At 40.2% G+C, this 15534-nt stretch overlaps 1 protein-coding gene across 4 annotated transcripts in view; it reads left to right on the forward strand.

Moving 5' to 3' along the window:
• Positions 1-15189, forward strand: part of DCX (doublecortin) — a 118242-nt gene extending 103053 nt beyond the window's left edge. For all 4 annotated transcript variants that reach the window (XM_038416479.2, XM_038416480.2, XM_038416481.2 and 1 more), the window contains exon 7: positions 269-15189. In XM_038416479.2, coding sequence (XP_038272407.1) covers positions 269-325 — 57 coding nt within the window. In that variant the 3' untranslated portion in view covers positions 326-15189. The remainder of the gene's footprint in view (positions 1-268) is intronic.
• The last annotated feature ends 345 nt before the right edge of the window (positions 15190-15534 follow it).

Here is a 15534-nt window from a genome sequence, read left to right on the forward strand (position 1 = left end):
TGAGAAGGGGCTAAAAGGTTCTTCTCAAATTACCACTGCCTTTTGTTACTGAGATCTTCCTGCTCCACCATGCATGTAAACTGCCATGGTTTCAGTCCTGAACTCCTTAGACAATAGGTTTGTCCATTTGAAGTCCCATGAAGAAGACTTCAGCTTTCTGCACAGGAAGTGGTACTCCACTGAATTGAATCATGGAGCTGTCTCCTTACTATAAGATGAAGTTGGAAACTGATTGTGGGAGTTAACACTTTCTTCTTTCTTCTTACAGGACTTGTACCTGCCTCTGTCCTTGGATGACTCTGATTCCCTTGGAGATTCCATGTAAAGGAACACAATGCTAATTGTCCGTAGTACAAGCTATGTTTAAGATACAGTACAGTACTTCTGCCAAAAGAAGCAGATAGGTGACTGGTACTTTCAAATCAAAGGACACAAAGTTATATGTCATTTTTTTTCTGTGATTTATCCTCCGTGCCACAAATCGACACCTATCAACTAATAGGGATAGAGTGATACCATCCTTCTGAGTAATTTTATAGGGATGCAAAATGGGCATTGCCAGCAATCTGACACCAATGATCTCATGCATTTCCCCTTTACTTCAATTTTTTTCTTCTGCTCTAACTTCTTGAGTTTACTATTGGCTGCAGAAAAGTTGGCAGTTCCCACTAGAAATACATAAATAAATCTTTCACTGATCAATTCTAAAGCTAAAAGAAAACAAATACTAATCTCCATCTTTTCAAAATGCTGATGAATGTTAGCAGCTCTTTGAAAGCAGATCTGCTTCTAATTTTGCATCCCTGGTTTTAGCACTGCATACTGTCTAGCACCAATTTCTGTTGCTGAAGGGTGGGCAGAGAGATGACTTGTTGCTCTGGTAAAAGATGATTAAGATGCCAGCAGAATGTGAAACAGAGGCGTTTGGACAAGATTCAGAAATGATGCATAAGACGCTAAGTAAAGTTTTTATAGCACAGTGATTACATTATCAATTTATGCATTGGGTCATTTTCTAATAAATAAGCAAGCTATATATACATGTCAGCTGAATGGTGAACCAGATTTCTCCTGTAACCCAAAGATAATGCTGGCTGATATCAAGTTATTATATCTGCCATATGGTATCTCTCTATCTCTGCTTATAATTAATGCCTTGTAAACAGCCAACACTGAAAACACTGTGAGAATTTGTTTTCAGGTCTGACACCTTTAGGTCGCTTTTTGTAGCAAGAAACCAATACACTTTTTATAAAAAAAAAAAACAAAAAATCTTGTATCTGTGTTTTGGGAGGAAGTATTCAAGCTCCTTCTTTTTTATAAAAGCTGGTAATTTTCTTTTGTTTAAAAAACACATTCAGAAAAATTTACAAAAAAAAAAGTCAATTGCAAAACAGTAATAACTGTGTTTAGAAATCATGTCATCACTGCCAAACAGAAGAGAAGTCAATTCAAAATAATGAATGTTTTGATAGTTTTTTTGTAATGTTTAAACTTTCATTTTTGGTTTATACAATTCAATATCCCTAACTATGGCCAGATGCTCTAATTATATTACAAATGGAACTTTGTGATATTCAAAGACCGTATTTTAAGAAACTCATATCAGGGGGAAATAAACTGGTATGGAATTTAGAGAAACCTTTCACTTTTATTAATTACTAATGACTCCTGCAGGATGCAAAGTTCATGTATTTACAAAATGCTGGTGGTTTTTACCATGCTTAGGCTTTACTAGCATAGGTTAGTTCTTTTAGTGAATCTGACTACTACAAAACTTTACCTGGGTACAAAAGAGAAAAGGAGTACTCGTGGCAAATTAGAGACTAACAAATTTATTTGAGCATAAGCTTTCAATGAAGTGAGCTGTAGCTCACGAAAGCTTATGCTCAAATAAATTTGTTAGTCTCTAAGGTGCCACGAGTACTCCTTTTCTTTTTTGCGAATACAGACTAACACGGCTGCTACTCTGATACTTTGGTACAGTACATGCAAACAAACCTTTTGTTGTTGTGGTTTTTGCTTTTACTTTTACTTTGTTTCAGCAGATATGCAGATTATTTTATGTCCTTGAAATCCCTTGTCATTAGAATGAATTATGAAGTTGTGATATTGGATGCTACACGAATGCTTGGTAATAGGATGACACCATTTTGTTCCTTCATTTGTGCCGGGATGCCATTCCATATTTTTTGTTTTTTCCATTGCTACCATTAACACTCTGTACTGGCTGAATCTTTTAGGTTCATATGATGATGTGTATAATGCAAGGTGTTTAAAAAAAAAGAGCTGCGTGTGAGATGATCCAAAACAAACATTGGAGTTACCCAAAGGTTTGAGTTATTTTGCACCAAATTTGCACTTACAGTCTTGAGCCCACAATTATTTGCATCCACAATTTTTCATGAGAAATCATTTGTTCCCACAAAAAACTTAATTTAAATGTGTAACCCTCTGACCACTTTGGGGTTAAGCGCCCATTTGACCTATTGTATTAAGGTATTTGACTTCAATTCAGATGGATGAAGGTTCATGTTCCTTCCTGGTTAAAGCTCCTTGTTGTGGAAGGACAGTTTTGTGAACGAAGCACAGGAGTGTTGTCAGACGATCTTAGTTCAGCTCTTGGCTCTGCCAGATTTGGTGTATGAACTGGAGCAGGTCTCTTAGTTTCTTGGTGCCTCAATATATTTATCTGTCAAATGAAGATAATAACTGCTCTATTTGACAGGGGTTTGTGAGGCCAAATGTCCATTAATGTTTGTAAAGTGCTTTCAGACCCACTGATGGAAGATGCAACATAACTGCGAGGTTTTTCTATTTGTGGACACAAACCTAGTTATTTTAACAAATTTATTAGAGCATAAGCTTTCGTGAGCTACAGCTCACTTCATCGGATGCATCCGATGAAGTGAGCTGTAGCTCACGAAAGCTTATGCTCTAATAAATTTGTTAGTCTCTAAGGTGCCACAAGTACTTCTTTTCTTTTTGCGAATACAGACTAACACGGCTGCTACTCTGAAACTAGTTATTTTAGGGGCTGATGGTTGGGTGTATGATCCTGTGGATGCTATTTTAGAGACCATTCTTGAAAATATGGCTCTTTAAGTATAAGGGCATCATAGAACAAATTATTTATGCCAACAATACTACTGACTACAGCCTGTGTTACACTGAGAAGTCAAATTTACCTTTGGAACAATAGAAACTGACTTCCTCTTATCTTCTCTATTGGGAATCTTGAAGATCCCCACCACCAGTTTTTCCCAGGGCCTTTGTAAAGGGTCTGCACTGAATGGTAGCCATCATCCTACCTGTTAAAGATGACTGAGTAGTTCTCCAGTGACAATGATGCTTCTTAATGAGGCAGAGGAGTGGTCACTTGAGTGACACAAGATGCTCCAACCCCATCCATGGTCTGAGTGTCTTGCCATTCATCTCCCAATCCCTGTCAGTTTAGGAGGCAGGAGATTAGCACCAAAAAATAAATCTGGGACTTCCTTATAGCAGTTCAGAACACTTATCAATAGCTCACTGGGGAATCCAAGTCTCTTATATCCATAAGCAGATATGAGTCATATTACTGACAGCAGTACAGTACAGTGCTTAAAGATGCATCGGAAAACTCAGTTTCTTTTCTCCAGGATCTGTCAAAATCAGTTTGCATGAGACAAAGCAGGAACCCAAAAACTGAATGGAACTTTGGGCAACCCACTATATGGATAGCTGAAGCAGAAGTAGATAGTTTTCCATCTGCCACAAACAGTGCTTAGATAATAATTTTTTTAAAAACCAACAAAAAAAAAACCCTGCTAGTCTGCTAGTGGAATTTTCTAAAGAACTGTTACAGGCATTGTTTGTGAATTGCACTTAAAGTGACATGTCTAAGAACTTGATCCTGCAAATATTCACTCATGGGAGGAGTTTTGCATGCTCAAGGACTACTCACATGAGGAAGGGTTCTGCAGGACTGAGCCTGATTATCATTTTTGAGCACAAACTGCCTCAGAAAGGAAATTTACAGAGGCCTAATAGAAGAAAGCATTTTCTTCAGAGGGAAAATAATAGCTATTCAGCTGAGCAAAAGCCACATGTAAAACGGGGTAAGAGATCAGACTCACAGGTTTAAAATGCATTTTTCCAGGTAGAGATCAGTGAGCATTTCAGAGGCAACACATAGGTAGACTGTATGAATGCTGATATTGCATGAGAACTTGTACAGAAATGCATGTGGAATAGCGTCCATACGGTGCTAGGCTTCTTCCAGGATCCCTGGAATATAAAAAGAAAAGAATCAGAGACAGCATACTATAGTAATTTCAATATATGGATGGCCCTGATTCAGGAAAGCATGTATGCATGTGCTTATTTATAAGCATGTGCTTAAATCCCATTTACTTCCATGGGACTTAAGCACATGCTTAAGTGCTTTTGGAATTGCGATGAATTATGAATTACTTGTAGCACACTACTGCAGCAATTCCAGTCAAATTGAGTTACTTGGATCAGACCATAGTAATGCCATGATAAACTTCTGAGTTCACTTCTAATTTTGTTCTTCTTTTACAAACACACAAAACTCCTCAGGATATAAGGATTTGCCATATTCTATTATAAAAGCGCTGTCTGATTTCCCATATGAGGCTGTTTTAAGTGTTTTCAGAGACTGAGTCACTATGAACTCATTGTTTAAAAACTATACATGAAGGAATCGTAAGCATTGTGTATTACATAGCTCTATCTGTAATTTACACTGTGCCTGGTCTATTGCAGTGTCTATATATATTAAGCAGTATGTATGCATATTTCAAGGCATATCCACATTAAGGAGGAATTAGAGCAATGTCAGTGGCAGTTTTGTTTGTAGAAGATCATGCCCACAGAGTATTGCATCAAATTATAGATCCTTCTGAAACTTTTTGTTAATATCGGAATCCTAAAGTGTATGGACCAGTCCTTCTGCTCGTGTGAATTGTGGAGCAACGCCAGCTCTATCAGCAGAGCAGCTAATCTAATCTCCGATTTACGTACATGAAGCCCCTAAGGTAGACTTTAAAAATTTCAGTGATTTGGTTTTAATTTGGCACATTGTTTGTGATGGGATGTCAGACTTCCTTCTGTCCTAAAAGTGTCTGCATTCCTAACATCTGTAAATTAAGCATGATCTTTTCCAGAGCTAGGAGCTCTAACTGTGTTACCCTCGGTGAGATCAGAAAAATTAGTTTAGCTCAGCTGCCACATCACTCTTTCACTGTGATCTGTCTGTCTCTCACAAACACACACCGGCTGTGGTTTACCCTTGTTTCAGTCTTACAATTTTTGAATGGGAAAAAGGGAGAGGGAAACAAAAAGATATTGGTGCACAACCAAACAATGTTAAAATAAGTTATTTTTAATATGGAAAAAGTGGTGTAAAAAGTATGTTCCCCTTTAATATTATAAAATATAGGACCTTTTACAAGGTGCTTTGGTGGCTGCTCCTTATTGTCTTTGACCTTAGAAATGACATCCTGTTACATCACATGATAGCTCCTGACATTGCTCTTTTTGGGCCTTACAATATCCTTGCTTACTTGCAACTCCATTGACAGACATCAGTGGAAGTCAGGTTCTCTATTCAAGGGTACAATATGACTCTTAAAGTTCAATCTTTCTTCTGTTAATGTCAATAAGAGTTTTGACATTTACTTCAATGGGAGCATGATAGGGTCCTTATATCTATCCTTCACCCACTGAAGTCAATGGAAGTGATGCCATTAACTTGAATAGGAGTAGGATCCACCCTTACAGAAAATAAATAAGGAAATCAAAAATTAGTAAGTGAAATACATGAAAATATAGTATAGCCACAGAGTAATCTGAAACTGCACATGGTGTAGTCTCCCCCATGTATTAACTATCAAATGTAGGTAAGAGGGAACAAACAAGTTTCTTTCTTTTAATGGACATTTTACACGTTTTGAAAGTGATGAATATTAAAGTTATTTTTGTGGTTGCTAATCCAATATTAAAGATGACTGGAAGCTGCTTTTCAGGCTCCATGATGTCATCTGTATTTGGGAGCTAGATGGCTCAAAGTGTTTGCAAATGAGACACAGAACTTTTCACCACTAGGTTGAGATTTAAGCCAATACAAAGAGCCAGGTGTGTTTGCAGTGGGGCACATGATTCATTAGTGATAACCTAGAAATGATACAGTTAGCACTAAGTCTGTGTGTAGTGAGACCAACTCATTATTAACTCATTAAGTGCCGTCCAGCACATCTCTTCGGATTTCAGAAACACTTGCTAATATTGAAAAGCCCAATAAGGTATAAGTGTGAACTAGCAGCCAAGGTACGCTACCTGAATCTGGAGTCTGCTGAGATGATTATTCTGCTTCGTATTTATTTAGCTGGGTCTGGGGTAGCACACTGTGAAAATGATGGTATAGTTTATCACAGATTCATTCTGCCTGGTGGTACTGATGCACTCTCAGAGCATGTCCATGGGTTTGGGAGACCTTCTCAGTGGTGACTCAGGAATGAGATGAAGCTGAATCCTGTTTTTCTGAAGGCAGGCTGCTGGGCATGTATTAGGTAGGATTAGAGGGTTCTTGCTGCTCCAGTCATGGATCCTGTTGTTGGGTCTTCTTGCTCCCCACCACCTCCCACTCCCATTTTTCTCCTGGCCTTGGCTCTGGTATATCTTGTAACATGTGTCTTCAGTTGTAAAGCTGGGTGTGGGATTCCTATAACTCTGCCTTTTTCTCTGAACACTTTAAGATCTGGCCGTTCAGAATTTGATTGATGGCTCTGGTAAAGAAATCTTCATCTTCCGATCCGTCAGGAGTTGTGCTGGCAAAACACCATATGCTAATGGTGTAGCTGTATGTGCTAAGAGACCCTAATGTGGTTCTTGAGCCTTTTTTCCTTAGAGCTTTTATTGTAACAACTGCTCTTTCATATTCCCCATTTGGGGCAGGAAATGAGGACCGTTAATTGTTTGGTTAAGGTAACAAGGCCTGGCTCTTTTTTAAAGTAAGACCACTTTAGACTGTTCTGGTAGTGAGGAAGAGCCTCAGAGTGAGAGTAAATTATGCTTGTACCCATTGTGAAGCCCTTTTGCACTGCCAGCATGGTGTAAGGTGACCTTAAGGTAAATGAGACACAAGCCCATATTCTTAGCCTAGTGGATAGAGCACTGGGCTGGGATTCAGCAGACCTGGGTTTTATTTCCAGCTTTTCCATGGGCCTGCTGGGTGACCTTAGGCAAGTCACTTCTCCTCTTGAGCCTCAGTTTCTGCATGATGAACAGGGCTGTTGAAGAACTAGGGATTATTTGTATTTATTATGTAATGAAGTCCGCAAACTGCACTGGAGTGAACCCACATGATCCTTGGCAAAAGTTTCAAGAACTCATTGTCATGTGAACATGGTTTTTAATCTGTTAACCCATGTGTGGATGAGTTTGCTGGCAGATTAGCCTCTTTCACATATTGGGAATGGGAAGCTACCGCTACTCTCCTGGTGGTGTTTTTTAAGTTACATAGGTTGGTGTTTATCGGCTGCCTTTGTCTTTCTCTCAGCTCTCTGCTCTAATCGACACTGTGCTTCTTTTGCGCAAATTACACAGCTTTCCACCAAGTCCATTTTGACTGTCCTGGACACCGGACTGTTTGATGGGCTCTAGCGCTGCACTTTATTACGTCTTTGTGATCTTAATGGATCTTTCCAAGCCTTTCCACCCTTTGATCTTCTGGTCTGATGAGCCTCTGTCCTTTTAAGAGCAGACCATCAACTATATTGATGCCTCATTTGTATTGCCAGTATTGTAGGAGCTGTTCAGGAATTGCTCCTTTCCTTAGCCTGCCTGTCTCTGCCTATCCGCTTAAGTATTGGCAAGTCTTAGGACCTTTGTTGTACTTGCTCAGTTTGGACTGGGTAGCTGGGAAGCTTTGACTTATCTGGTCTATATACAGCTTGAGTTCTATTAAACATTCTTCTTTCATCACTGGGCTATGTGGGGAAACTTTGGAGAGAGCATCTGCCCACACAAGGCTTATGCTGGGAATGTGCACTACTGTGTAGCTGAAGAGAAGTCAGTGCAGGTGGAATCTCAGTATTCAGGAGGGTGGCTCATGCTGGGTCTTCAACCACAGCAGGAGCTCAAGATAGGAGATTGTCATAAGCAAGGGAGACTGAATAACAGACAAAGGAAAATAAAGGAATAATGACACTAGACCAGGGGTGGCCAACCTGTGGCTTCGGAGCCACATGAGGCTCTTCAGAAGTTAATATGCGGCTCCTTGTATAGGCACCGACTCCAGGCCCGGAGCTACAGGTGCCAACTTTCCAGCATGCTAGGGGGTGCTCACTGCTCAACCCCTGGCTCTGCCACAGACCCTGCCCCCATTCCACCCTTTCTCACTCCCTCCCCTGAGTCTGCCGTGCCCTCACTCCTTGCCCCTCTCCCCCCAGAGCCTCCTGCATGCCACGAAACAGCTAATCGGGAGGTGCAAGGAGGGAGGGGGAGGCACTGATTGGCGGGGCTGCTGATGGGTGGGAGATGCTGGGAGCAAGTGTGGAGGGAAGCTGATGGGGGGATGCTGACGTGTTACTGTGGCTCTTTGGCAATGTACATTGGTAAATTCTGGCTCCTTTTCAGGCTCAGGTTGGCCATCCCTGCACTAGACTGTGTTTTCCCACTCATGAATGGTGTCTTGTGTGGACCCAATTCTGGCAAGGGAGAATGGGGTGGAAATTGTCCACATGACTTCTGGCTCTATCAAAACTCTTGGAGAGTCCAGTAAATCCAACAGAAACTGCAGAACATCATTTCAGGTGTCACGTAGGGCAATGGCCCAAACCCACAGCCAGGTCCCAAACTCCTGCTTCTGGGCTTTGTGGGGCTGCTGCTTCTAGCCAGAAGATAATCACATGCTAACCAATGTTTGCAATGTGCATGTGTGCCTGTTTGGGGCCCATTTGTGCTACTAACCAAAATTTGGGCCCTGCGTTTGTAAACAAGGAGCAAGCTTCATCTCTGTAACTCTGGTGATTTCAAGGGCCTTATGCCAAGCAGACAGTGGGCTGGTTGTTGAAGTGTTACTGGTTTGAGAGCCGTTTATTGGTAAATCTCTTCCTGGGAAAGGCTTGTCTTTCATCTTTTCTCTTAACATCTTTAGCAGGGCTTACACATTCCTGCTCCCATTCCCTTGCACAGTGAACAGGAACTCAAAATTCTGCAGCGAGTTTTAAAACTACCCCAGGTTTGACAGTTTTCAGTGTAACAGTTGCAGCAGGAGGATTCCCAAAGGGAATGAACACTTTGTAGCAATTAGAGTCTGACAACTGAAAAAGAAAGTTGGCAGCATTAGAGAAAGATGCAGTGATGGTCAATGTCCTGGGAAACAAAGAAAGGAGACTCATTTCCGAGGGGCTAGCAGGGAGTATTTGTTAGGAAGTGTTTACTGAGCGGTGGGATATGAGTGGGAACTTCATTGTAATACCAAATCAAATGGAAAGGAATACATGAGACAGAGTGGTGGAAATGTCAGTCTTTGACACATGCAGAAATATAAATAAAGAGGGTGGAGAAATCAAGAATAATAAACAAAAGGGAAAGCCGTGGGTAGCTGAGGATGTACAGCTTGGCTCTGGGCTGAAAGCCAGCAGGGGGTCCATGGCTGTGAGTTGTTAGAGTGCTTCACCAATGCCTAAACTGGATTGCAGCCTATCCGTTGTGACAATTAGTGTCCCTCTCCTCATCACAGAAATAAGGTCATACTTGGCTGTGGGCAGAAGAACTTGATTTGAAATTCTTTTCCTTCCCCGTCCCTCTTTTCCGCTGGCACATGAAAGTCTGCAACATCTTTGAAAGAGGGGGGAAACTGCAACCCTTTGTCGAGTGACAGCCCAGCCTGTGGTTTTGTTTTATTTTTATTTTTATCCCTCTGCATTGGACTAGAAATAGAAATGCAGCAGCACCGCCTGGTTCCCGAAAGGACAGGCTGAGTGCTTTGCAGAAGGAAGTTGCAAGAGAGGCAAAAAAGGGTAATGAGGGCATGTCAGATCCTTCCCCATGGAACCCAGCAAACTATGGCAAAACAAAGGCAGGGCAGGCCACTCTAGTCAGGAAAGAGCCATTGCATCCTCCTGAGGGAAGAGAATCTAGTTTTATTATCTTGTAAAGCTGTGCAGAACTGAACTGTTGAGGTCTTTGACCTGCTGGTCTTGTTCACTGAGTCACTGGCCACACATGCAAACAGTTCAGCTCACCTACTCTGACCCCTTTCACCAGGAAATGTGAATTAATATAGAGTCAGATTCTGCAGTGCTTATTCACACTGAGCAGTGCCTTACTCCATAAAGAGTCTCACTAATTTCGATAGGGCCGCTAGAGAAGCAAGGCAGTCCTCCGTGATCTTGGGATAGTATAATCTTGCCCATTGCTTCCTGCGTTCAATCTGTCCCAGGAACTTCAAAGTATCGATGCTAATTTTTCTGCAGTGATTTATTTGGGGAGGGGTTGTCTTATGTAGTAGCAAATTGTTTTATCAGTTCCAATACCATTATTTTAGGGCCAGTTTCTCTTTCCCTTTCTCTTGTGTAGAGGCACTTTACTCCATTAGTAATCCCATTGGCTCCAATGGCACCACTTGTGGAGTCAGGTGCTAGTCTAGCTCTGCCAAGGTATCCCAATCTGGCCCATAGAAAGTGGGAGTTCCCTTTTGTGAAGCTTCTGGTGGGATTGCTATCTTGTTGTTGAGTTTCAAGCTGTTGCCTCTTTGTTGTGTTGGGAAGAAAGGGGCAGAGCCTTTCAGTCACACAGGTGTCCATCTTGGCCAGGCCTGTTTGTAGTTTCTTGGCTTAAAAAAGAAGAAGAAATGTAAACAAAAGTGAGTTTCAAAATGTGTTGTGTACCAGATATTCTCTGGCATACTGATATCACTTTTAAATATCTATCTTCCTCACCATTCATCACTGCCGTATCGAAACACCTGGAGTTACAGCTATTGCACCTAATACATTCAGGAGAAAGCACGGCTAGAAGGAACGATATGCAAATAGGACCAAATTTGCAGCTGGTGTAACTCCTTTAACTTCAATAGAGTTACAACATTAGTGAATTTAACTATCACATCCAGGTCCAGTTACTTACTCAGGTAAAACTCCCCTGGATTTCAGTGGGAGGGTTGTTGTTTTTTTTAAACAAAGATTGCAGGATTTTGTGTAGGAGATTCTACAGTAAAGACACAATATAACACTTGACCATATGAAACCCAACAGAGTAGATTCTCTGCTGGCACAAAGAGATAAAAACTCCATTAAAGTAAATGGAGCTGAGTCCATTTATGCCAGCAGAGATGTTGGTCTTATGATTCAAAGACTGGTTGCTGTAAACAATCCCTATTGTGAATATTTAATTGCTGGGTCAATTTCCAGGATTATTGTAGCAGAATTCATGTTGGAAACTCCAGATTCCAGATAGACAATAGTCTCTCTCCCTGTATGCATCTGTAATACCTGTATCTTAAATGTTATGTGTTGGTTTTATTGTGGCTAGTGATGAGGCAGCTGAAATGGTTCCATTCCGTTAAGCATCCATCTGAACATCAGGCTGGGAATCTCAGAAAATCCGGCCCTCTCATAAGTTTTCGGGTTCTAAGGAAAGCTGAATCTACTGAAGGCCTGATCCACCAGTGACAGGAGTTCAGGGCCCAAAGGGTTTGCAGGATGGGAAATAGCCTCTCTCTCAGTGTTTCTATTCCCAGTCCTAGCTGCAACCAAGAAGAATGGAGGTTTATGGGTTTGTTGGTTTGTTTTTAAAAAAAGAAAAGGTGCTTTCTTTTTACCAGATGTTTTTGAACATGAGAAAGAGAGTTCAGGTTTGTTTCATTTTAAGTTGTCGGGTAAACTTGAGGCTGGTTCTGATTTTATCCAAATTGGTTGGTCCATCTCTATTTGCAGCCAATAATTCCTTTAGTTTTATGCAGTAAAAGGTTATTGTCTTCTTTCAAAGAGTTGTTTAAACATTTCAGATATCCCAGAGCTGGATCCCTGACCAGGTAGCAGGACTCAGTCTGGGTAGAGCTCAGTCTGCAAGAAGGCTGTGTCCCTTTGGGATTTGCCATGATTATGATGAGAGGAGGATGGTTCATTTGGCACATGAAGTCATAACTGGATACGGTGGCAGCAATAGGTAGAGAGGGACCTGAAGCTGGTCCTGAAAATCCTTATGTTTCAGGGACGTCCATATCCAGAGCCAAACTAAAGAGATGACTCTATCTCTATAATAGGCCAAACTGAAATCTTCCATCTGGGTACCTCTGAACATTGAGGAAGTCCAGATTCAGATCAAAATTTCAAGTCTGAGGCCAAGTTCTAGGCCTATATAGGTTCCCTCTGAAAAAATTACAGCCATGTCTTGTAAAATTCCACCGTAGCTGATTCCTGCCTCTGTTACTAACTGTAGGACAGCAGTCATGATGGGTCAATATTCCACTTGACACTGCAGGTAGCAATCTAAATATTGCGGGATTTCAGCCTCCCTCACATGTTATGCGCCCAGTAATGTCTCTGGGGTACTTGCAAAGCAGTACATCTTTAACAGGTTCTTTTTCTTTTCTTTGCTATGGAAACTCCTTCAGATTTAGTGTAATGTCTAATAATGTGTCCGTTTGAAAAGAAGAATGTTTAGGGAAATAATTGCACTGTTAATCAATTGGTGTCTATAGATAACATGAAGCAGAAGTATTGAATGTAAGAACAAGAAAGCCTATGAGTAATTACAGTACATGCCGGATTCTGACGTGTAAATTGTTGTTAGTTCTCTTGTCATTTAAACTACATGTGATCAAGCAAATTTCTCACTGTGGCACTGCTAGTTCAGGTGCGACTGTCAGTTTAGAAGACAACTTGAGGCCTCTTCGGAAGAGGAAACCTATCTAGTTGAATCTCCTTCTATTCTGTGAAATAATGATACAATTTGGAAGTCAAAGACATGCTTTTCACTTCTTGGTGCCCTGTATCTTATAACACTATATAGTCTAGAAGCACAAGAAAAGAGTACCAGCTGGATGTCTTTGTTATTACTAGCATTTGCCTATTTTCTTAATCGCAAGATACAATAAACCAATCTCATCAAGTAAACTCCAGGTTCTTCATGCCACTATTATCTGAAGAACGTGTATTACCTTCACTCTTTACCCTGAACTTTGCAGTGCTTCGGTAGGCTGCAATTGTGTTGAGAAGTAAATTGTGCTACTGGAGGTGTGCAGCTGAATTGGAACCTGATCATTGATTACTGTCTTATGTCATTTATTGATTTTGTATCATTTCATCATTAATAACAAAGCTGCAATATAATATAACCAAGAGGCCATAATGTATTTTCTGATGTTATTCAGATGTGGCGGGTGGGGAGGGGAAAGAAGGGGCTGAGTTTAAAGTTTAGCTGGCATACTTTAAACTCTCTGTACATAACCTTTGAGGACATGACAGTTGTAGGGGTTGCGCTGTATTTTGCTAGAATGGTAAACTTCTTTTCGTTTTGTTTAAATAGTGATGTATTTAACTAATGACATGTTGTACAAAGCATTGTTAATTTAATGGATGTTTTTATTTTCCTGTAACAGATCCATATAACATTTCATTTTGGCAAGAACTTTTCATAAGCCAGCACCAGTATTGTACACAGCATTAAGTTGACTTGTCATGCTTTTTTTTTGTGGGGGGGGGGATTTTTTTTCTTCAGACAAATAGCATTACCCATTGTTAACTTACTGCTTGGGGCTATATCTTGAATTTCCTTTTAAAATGAAATTTAATTTAAAGTTGCCTATGAGGGATATGAACAAGCAAGAGGCTATGCCAAAATGTCTCAATTGTATCATCTTGTAATATATTGCAGCTTTATGCCAATGAATCCTTGCTTATCTGTACACGGTACATGCATGTTTTGAACTAATTCTGCATTCTCCATTTGTGGTGAGTTACTTAGCATTTTTACCACCTTTTGTGCCATTCAACTTGTACAGAAAACATTTTTATTGATGTTTTAAAGGGTACAAAAAAAACTTCTGCTCTATAGCTGTAGGTAGAACTCAATTACTTAGCTAACAGATGTAAATTAGTGGTTGTAGTATTAGAAGTGCTAGGTTGCTAGTGAACAAGCTTTTGAGAGTAAATGCATGGTATTGTACATCTCATTTCTTAATTAACTCTTCCTTTACCTCTGAAAAGAAGGTTCTCTCTTTCTGTCTTTCTCTCTGTCTCTCACTCTCTCATGGTTGTAAGTTACAGATTTGGGCATAAGTAAAATAATATACAACAAAGTTTGAAAAGCAGTTGTCAGCAGGTTCTCCTGAGTATATGTTACGTATCAAAGAACAATGCCTTTGGCACTCTGAATAGACACTGGACTTTAAAGTAAAACAGATAAAGATCAGTCACATATTGTCTTTGATTGAACTGTACAATTAGTTAAATATTCACAAGATCACATCATTAGTAAAAGATGTGATCTTATTTACCCATTTCAACAGAGGCCTTAGGCATGTGATGTATTTGCAAATCATTATGCCCCATACATGTCTGTTTTTAATGGATGTAGTCCCATAGGTCTGGATTTGCAGAGTTTGCATATGCTCTTTGATTTTACTGAATATTCAGTGGAAGGTCGGGGGATGAAATTGTGTTAGGAGTTCTGAAAATACCTCCTCCTCTTCCACATGCACAGACTCTGATTTCAATTTACAGGGTTTCTTTGGTAGTTGTGTCTCCATTTGCAACAGAGGACACACAACATTAAAAGTTTGGAAAATATGGGGCCACTTACAAAGATGGGGTTTGTTAGAAACAAAGGAAACAGACATGAACAACCCCCCCAAAACCTATCAGTCCTAGATCTGTGTTTCTATCCCTCATGCCTCTTCTCTCTTAGCAGTATTTCCTTTTGTTAGAAGACTTAACGTTCTAGCCCAAATTTCCATTTTTGTGAGGTGTTGTGAACTGTTTTTACTTGTAATAATCATCCCAGATCTGATAACACTTGTAATGCAATGCCATGCAGCAGAGAACCTGTCCACTTTATAGCTTTGCTCTCAATATTTGTTACTCATTCTTTTCTCATCTAAATGTACATTTGCAAGATGTGTGTATTGTCACTTTCAAAAAATAAAATTTGGTTTCAATATTTAGGCTGATAAAACCTTTTGCTTCTTTTTTATTCAGCCTGATAAATATGTTGAAAACAGGTCTGTAGTTTTAGCTGTTCCCAGTCTTGCCCAAATTCATCCCAGTTGCATTTGCACGAAAGGAAAATGAGATGGGAAAGGGATCTTGACAGTAGTGAAATCATAAAAAGATCCATATACGCATGATGGAAAAAGTGACATGCAGATAATAGTCTGGAAAGGACCTATCGTTCCGACTGAGGAGCCAGCTCTTTATTTGTGCTGCACTAAAGATAGGGGTTAGTTCTGCACTGATTACCAACTCAAATAACCCCACTGAAGTCAAAGGGTTACACCAGGCTCAAAACTGTACTAAACTT

Source organism: Dermochelys coriacea, chromosome 9 (genome assembly GCF_009764565.3).
Source record: "Dermochelys coriacea isolate rDerCor1 chromosome 9, rDerCor1.pri.v4, whole genome shotgun sequence".
In the NCBI taxonomy this organism is placed as follows: Eukaryota; Metazoa; Chordata; order Testudines; family Dermochelyidae; genus Dermochelys; species Dermochelys coriacea.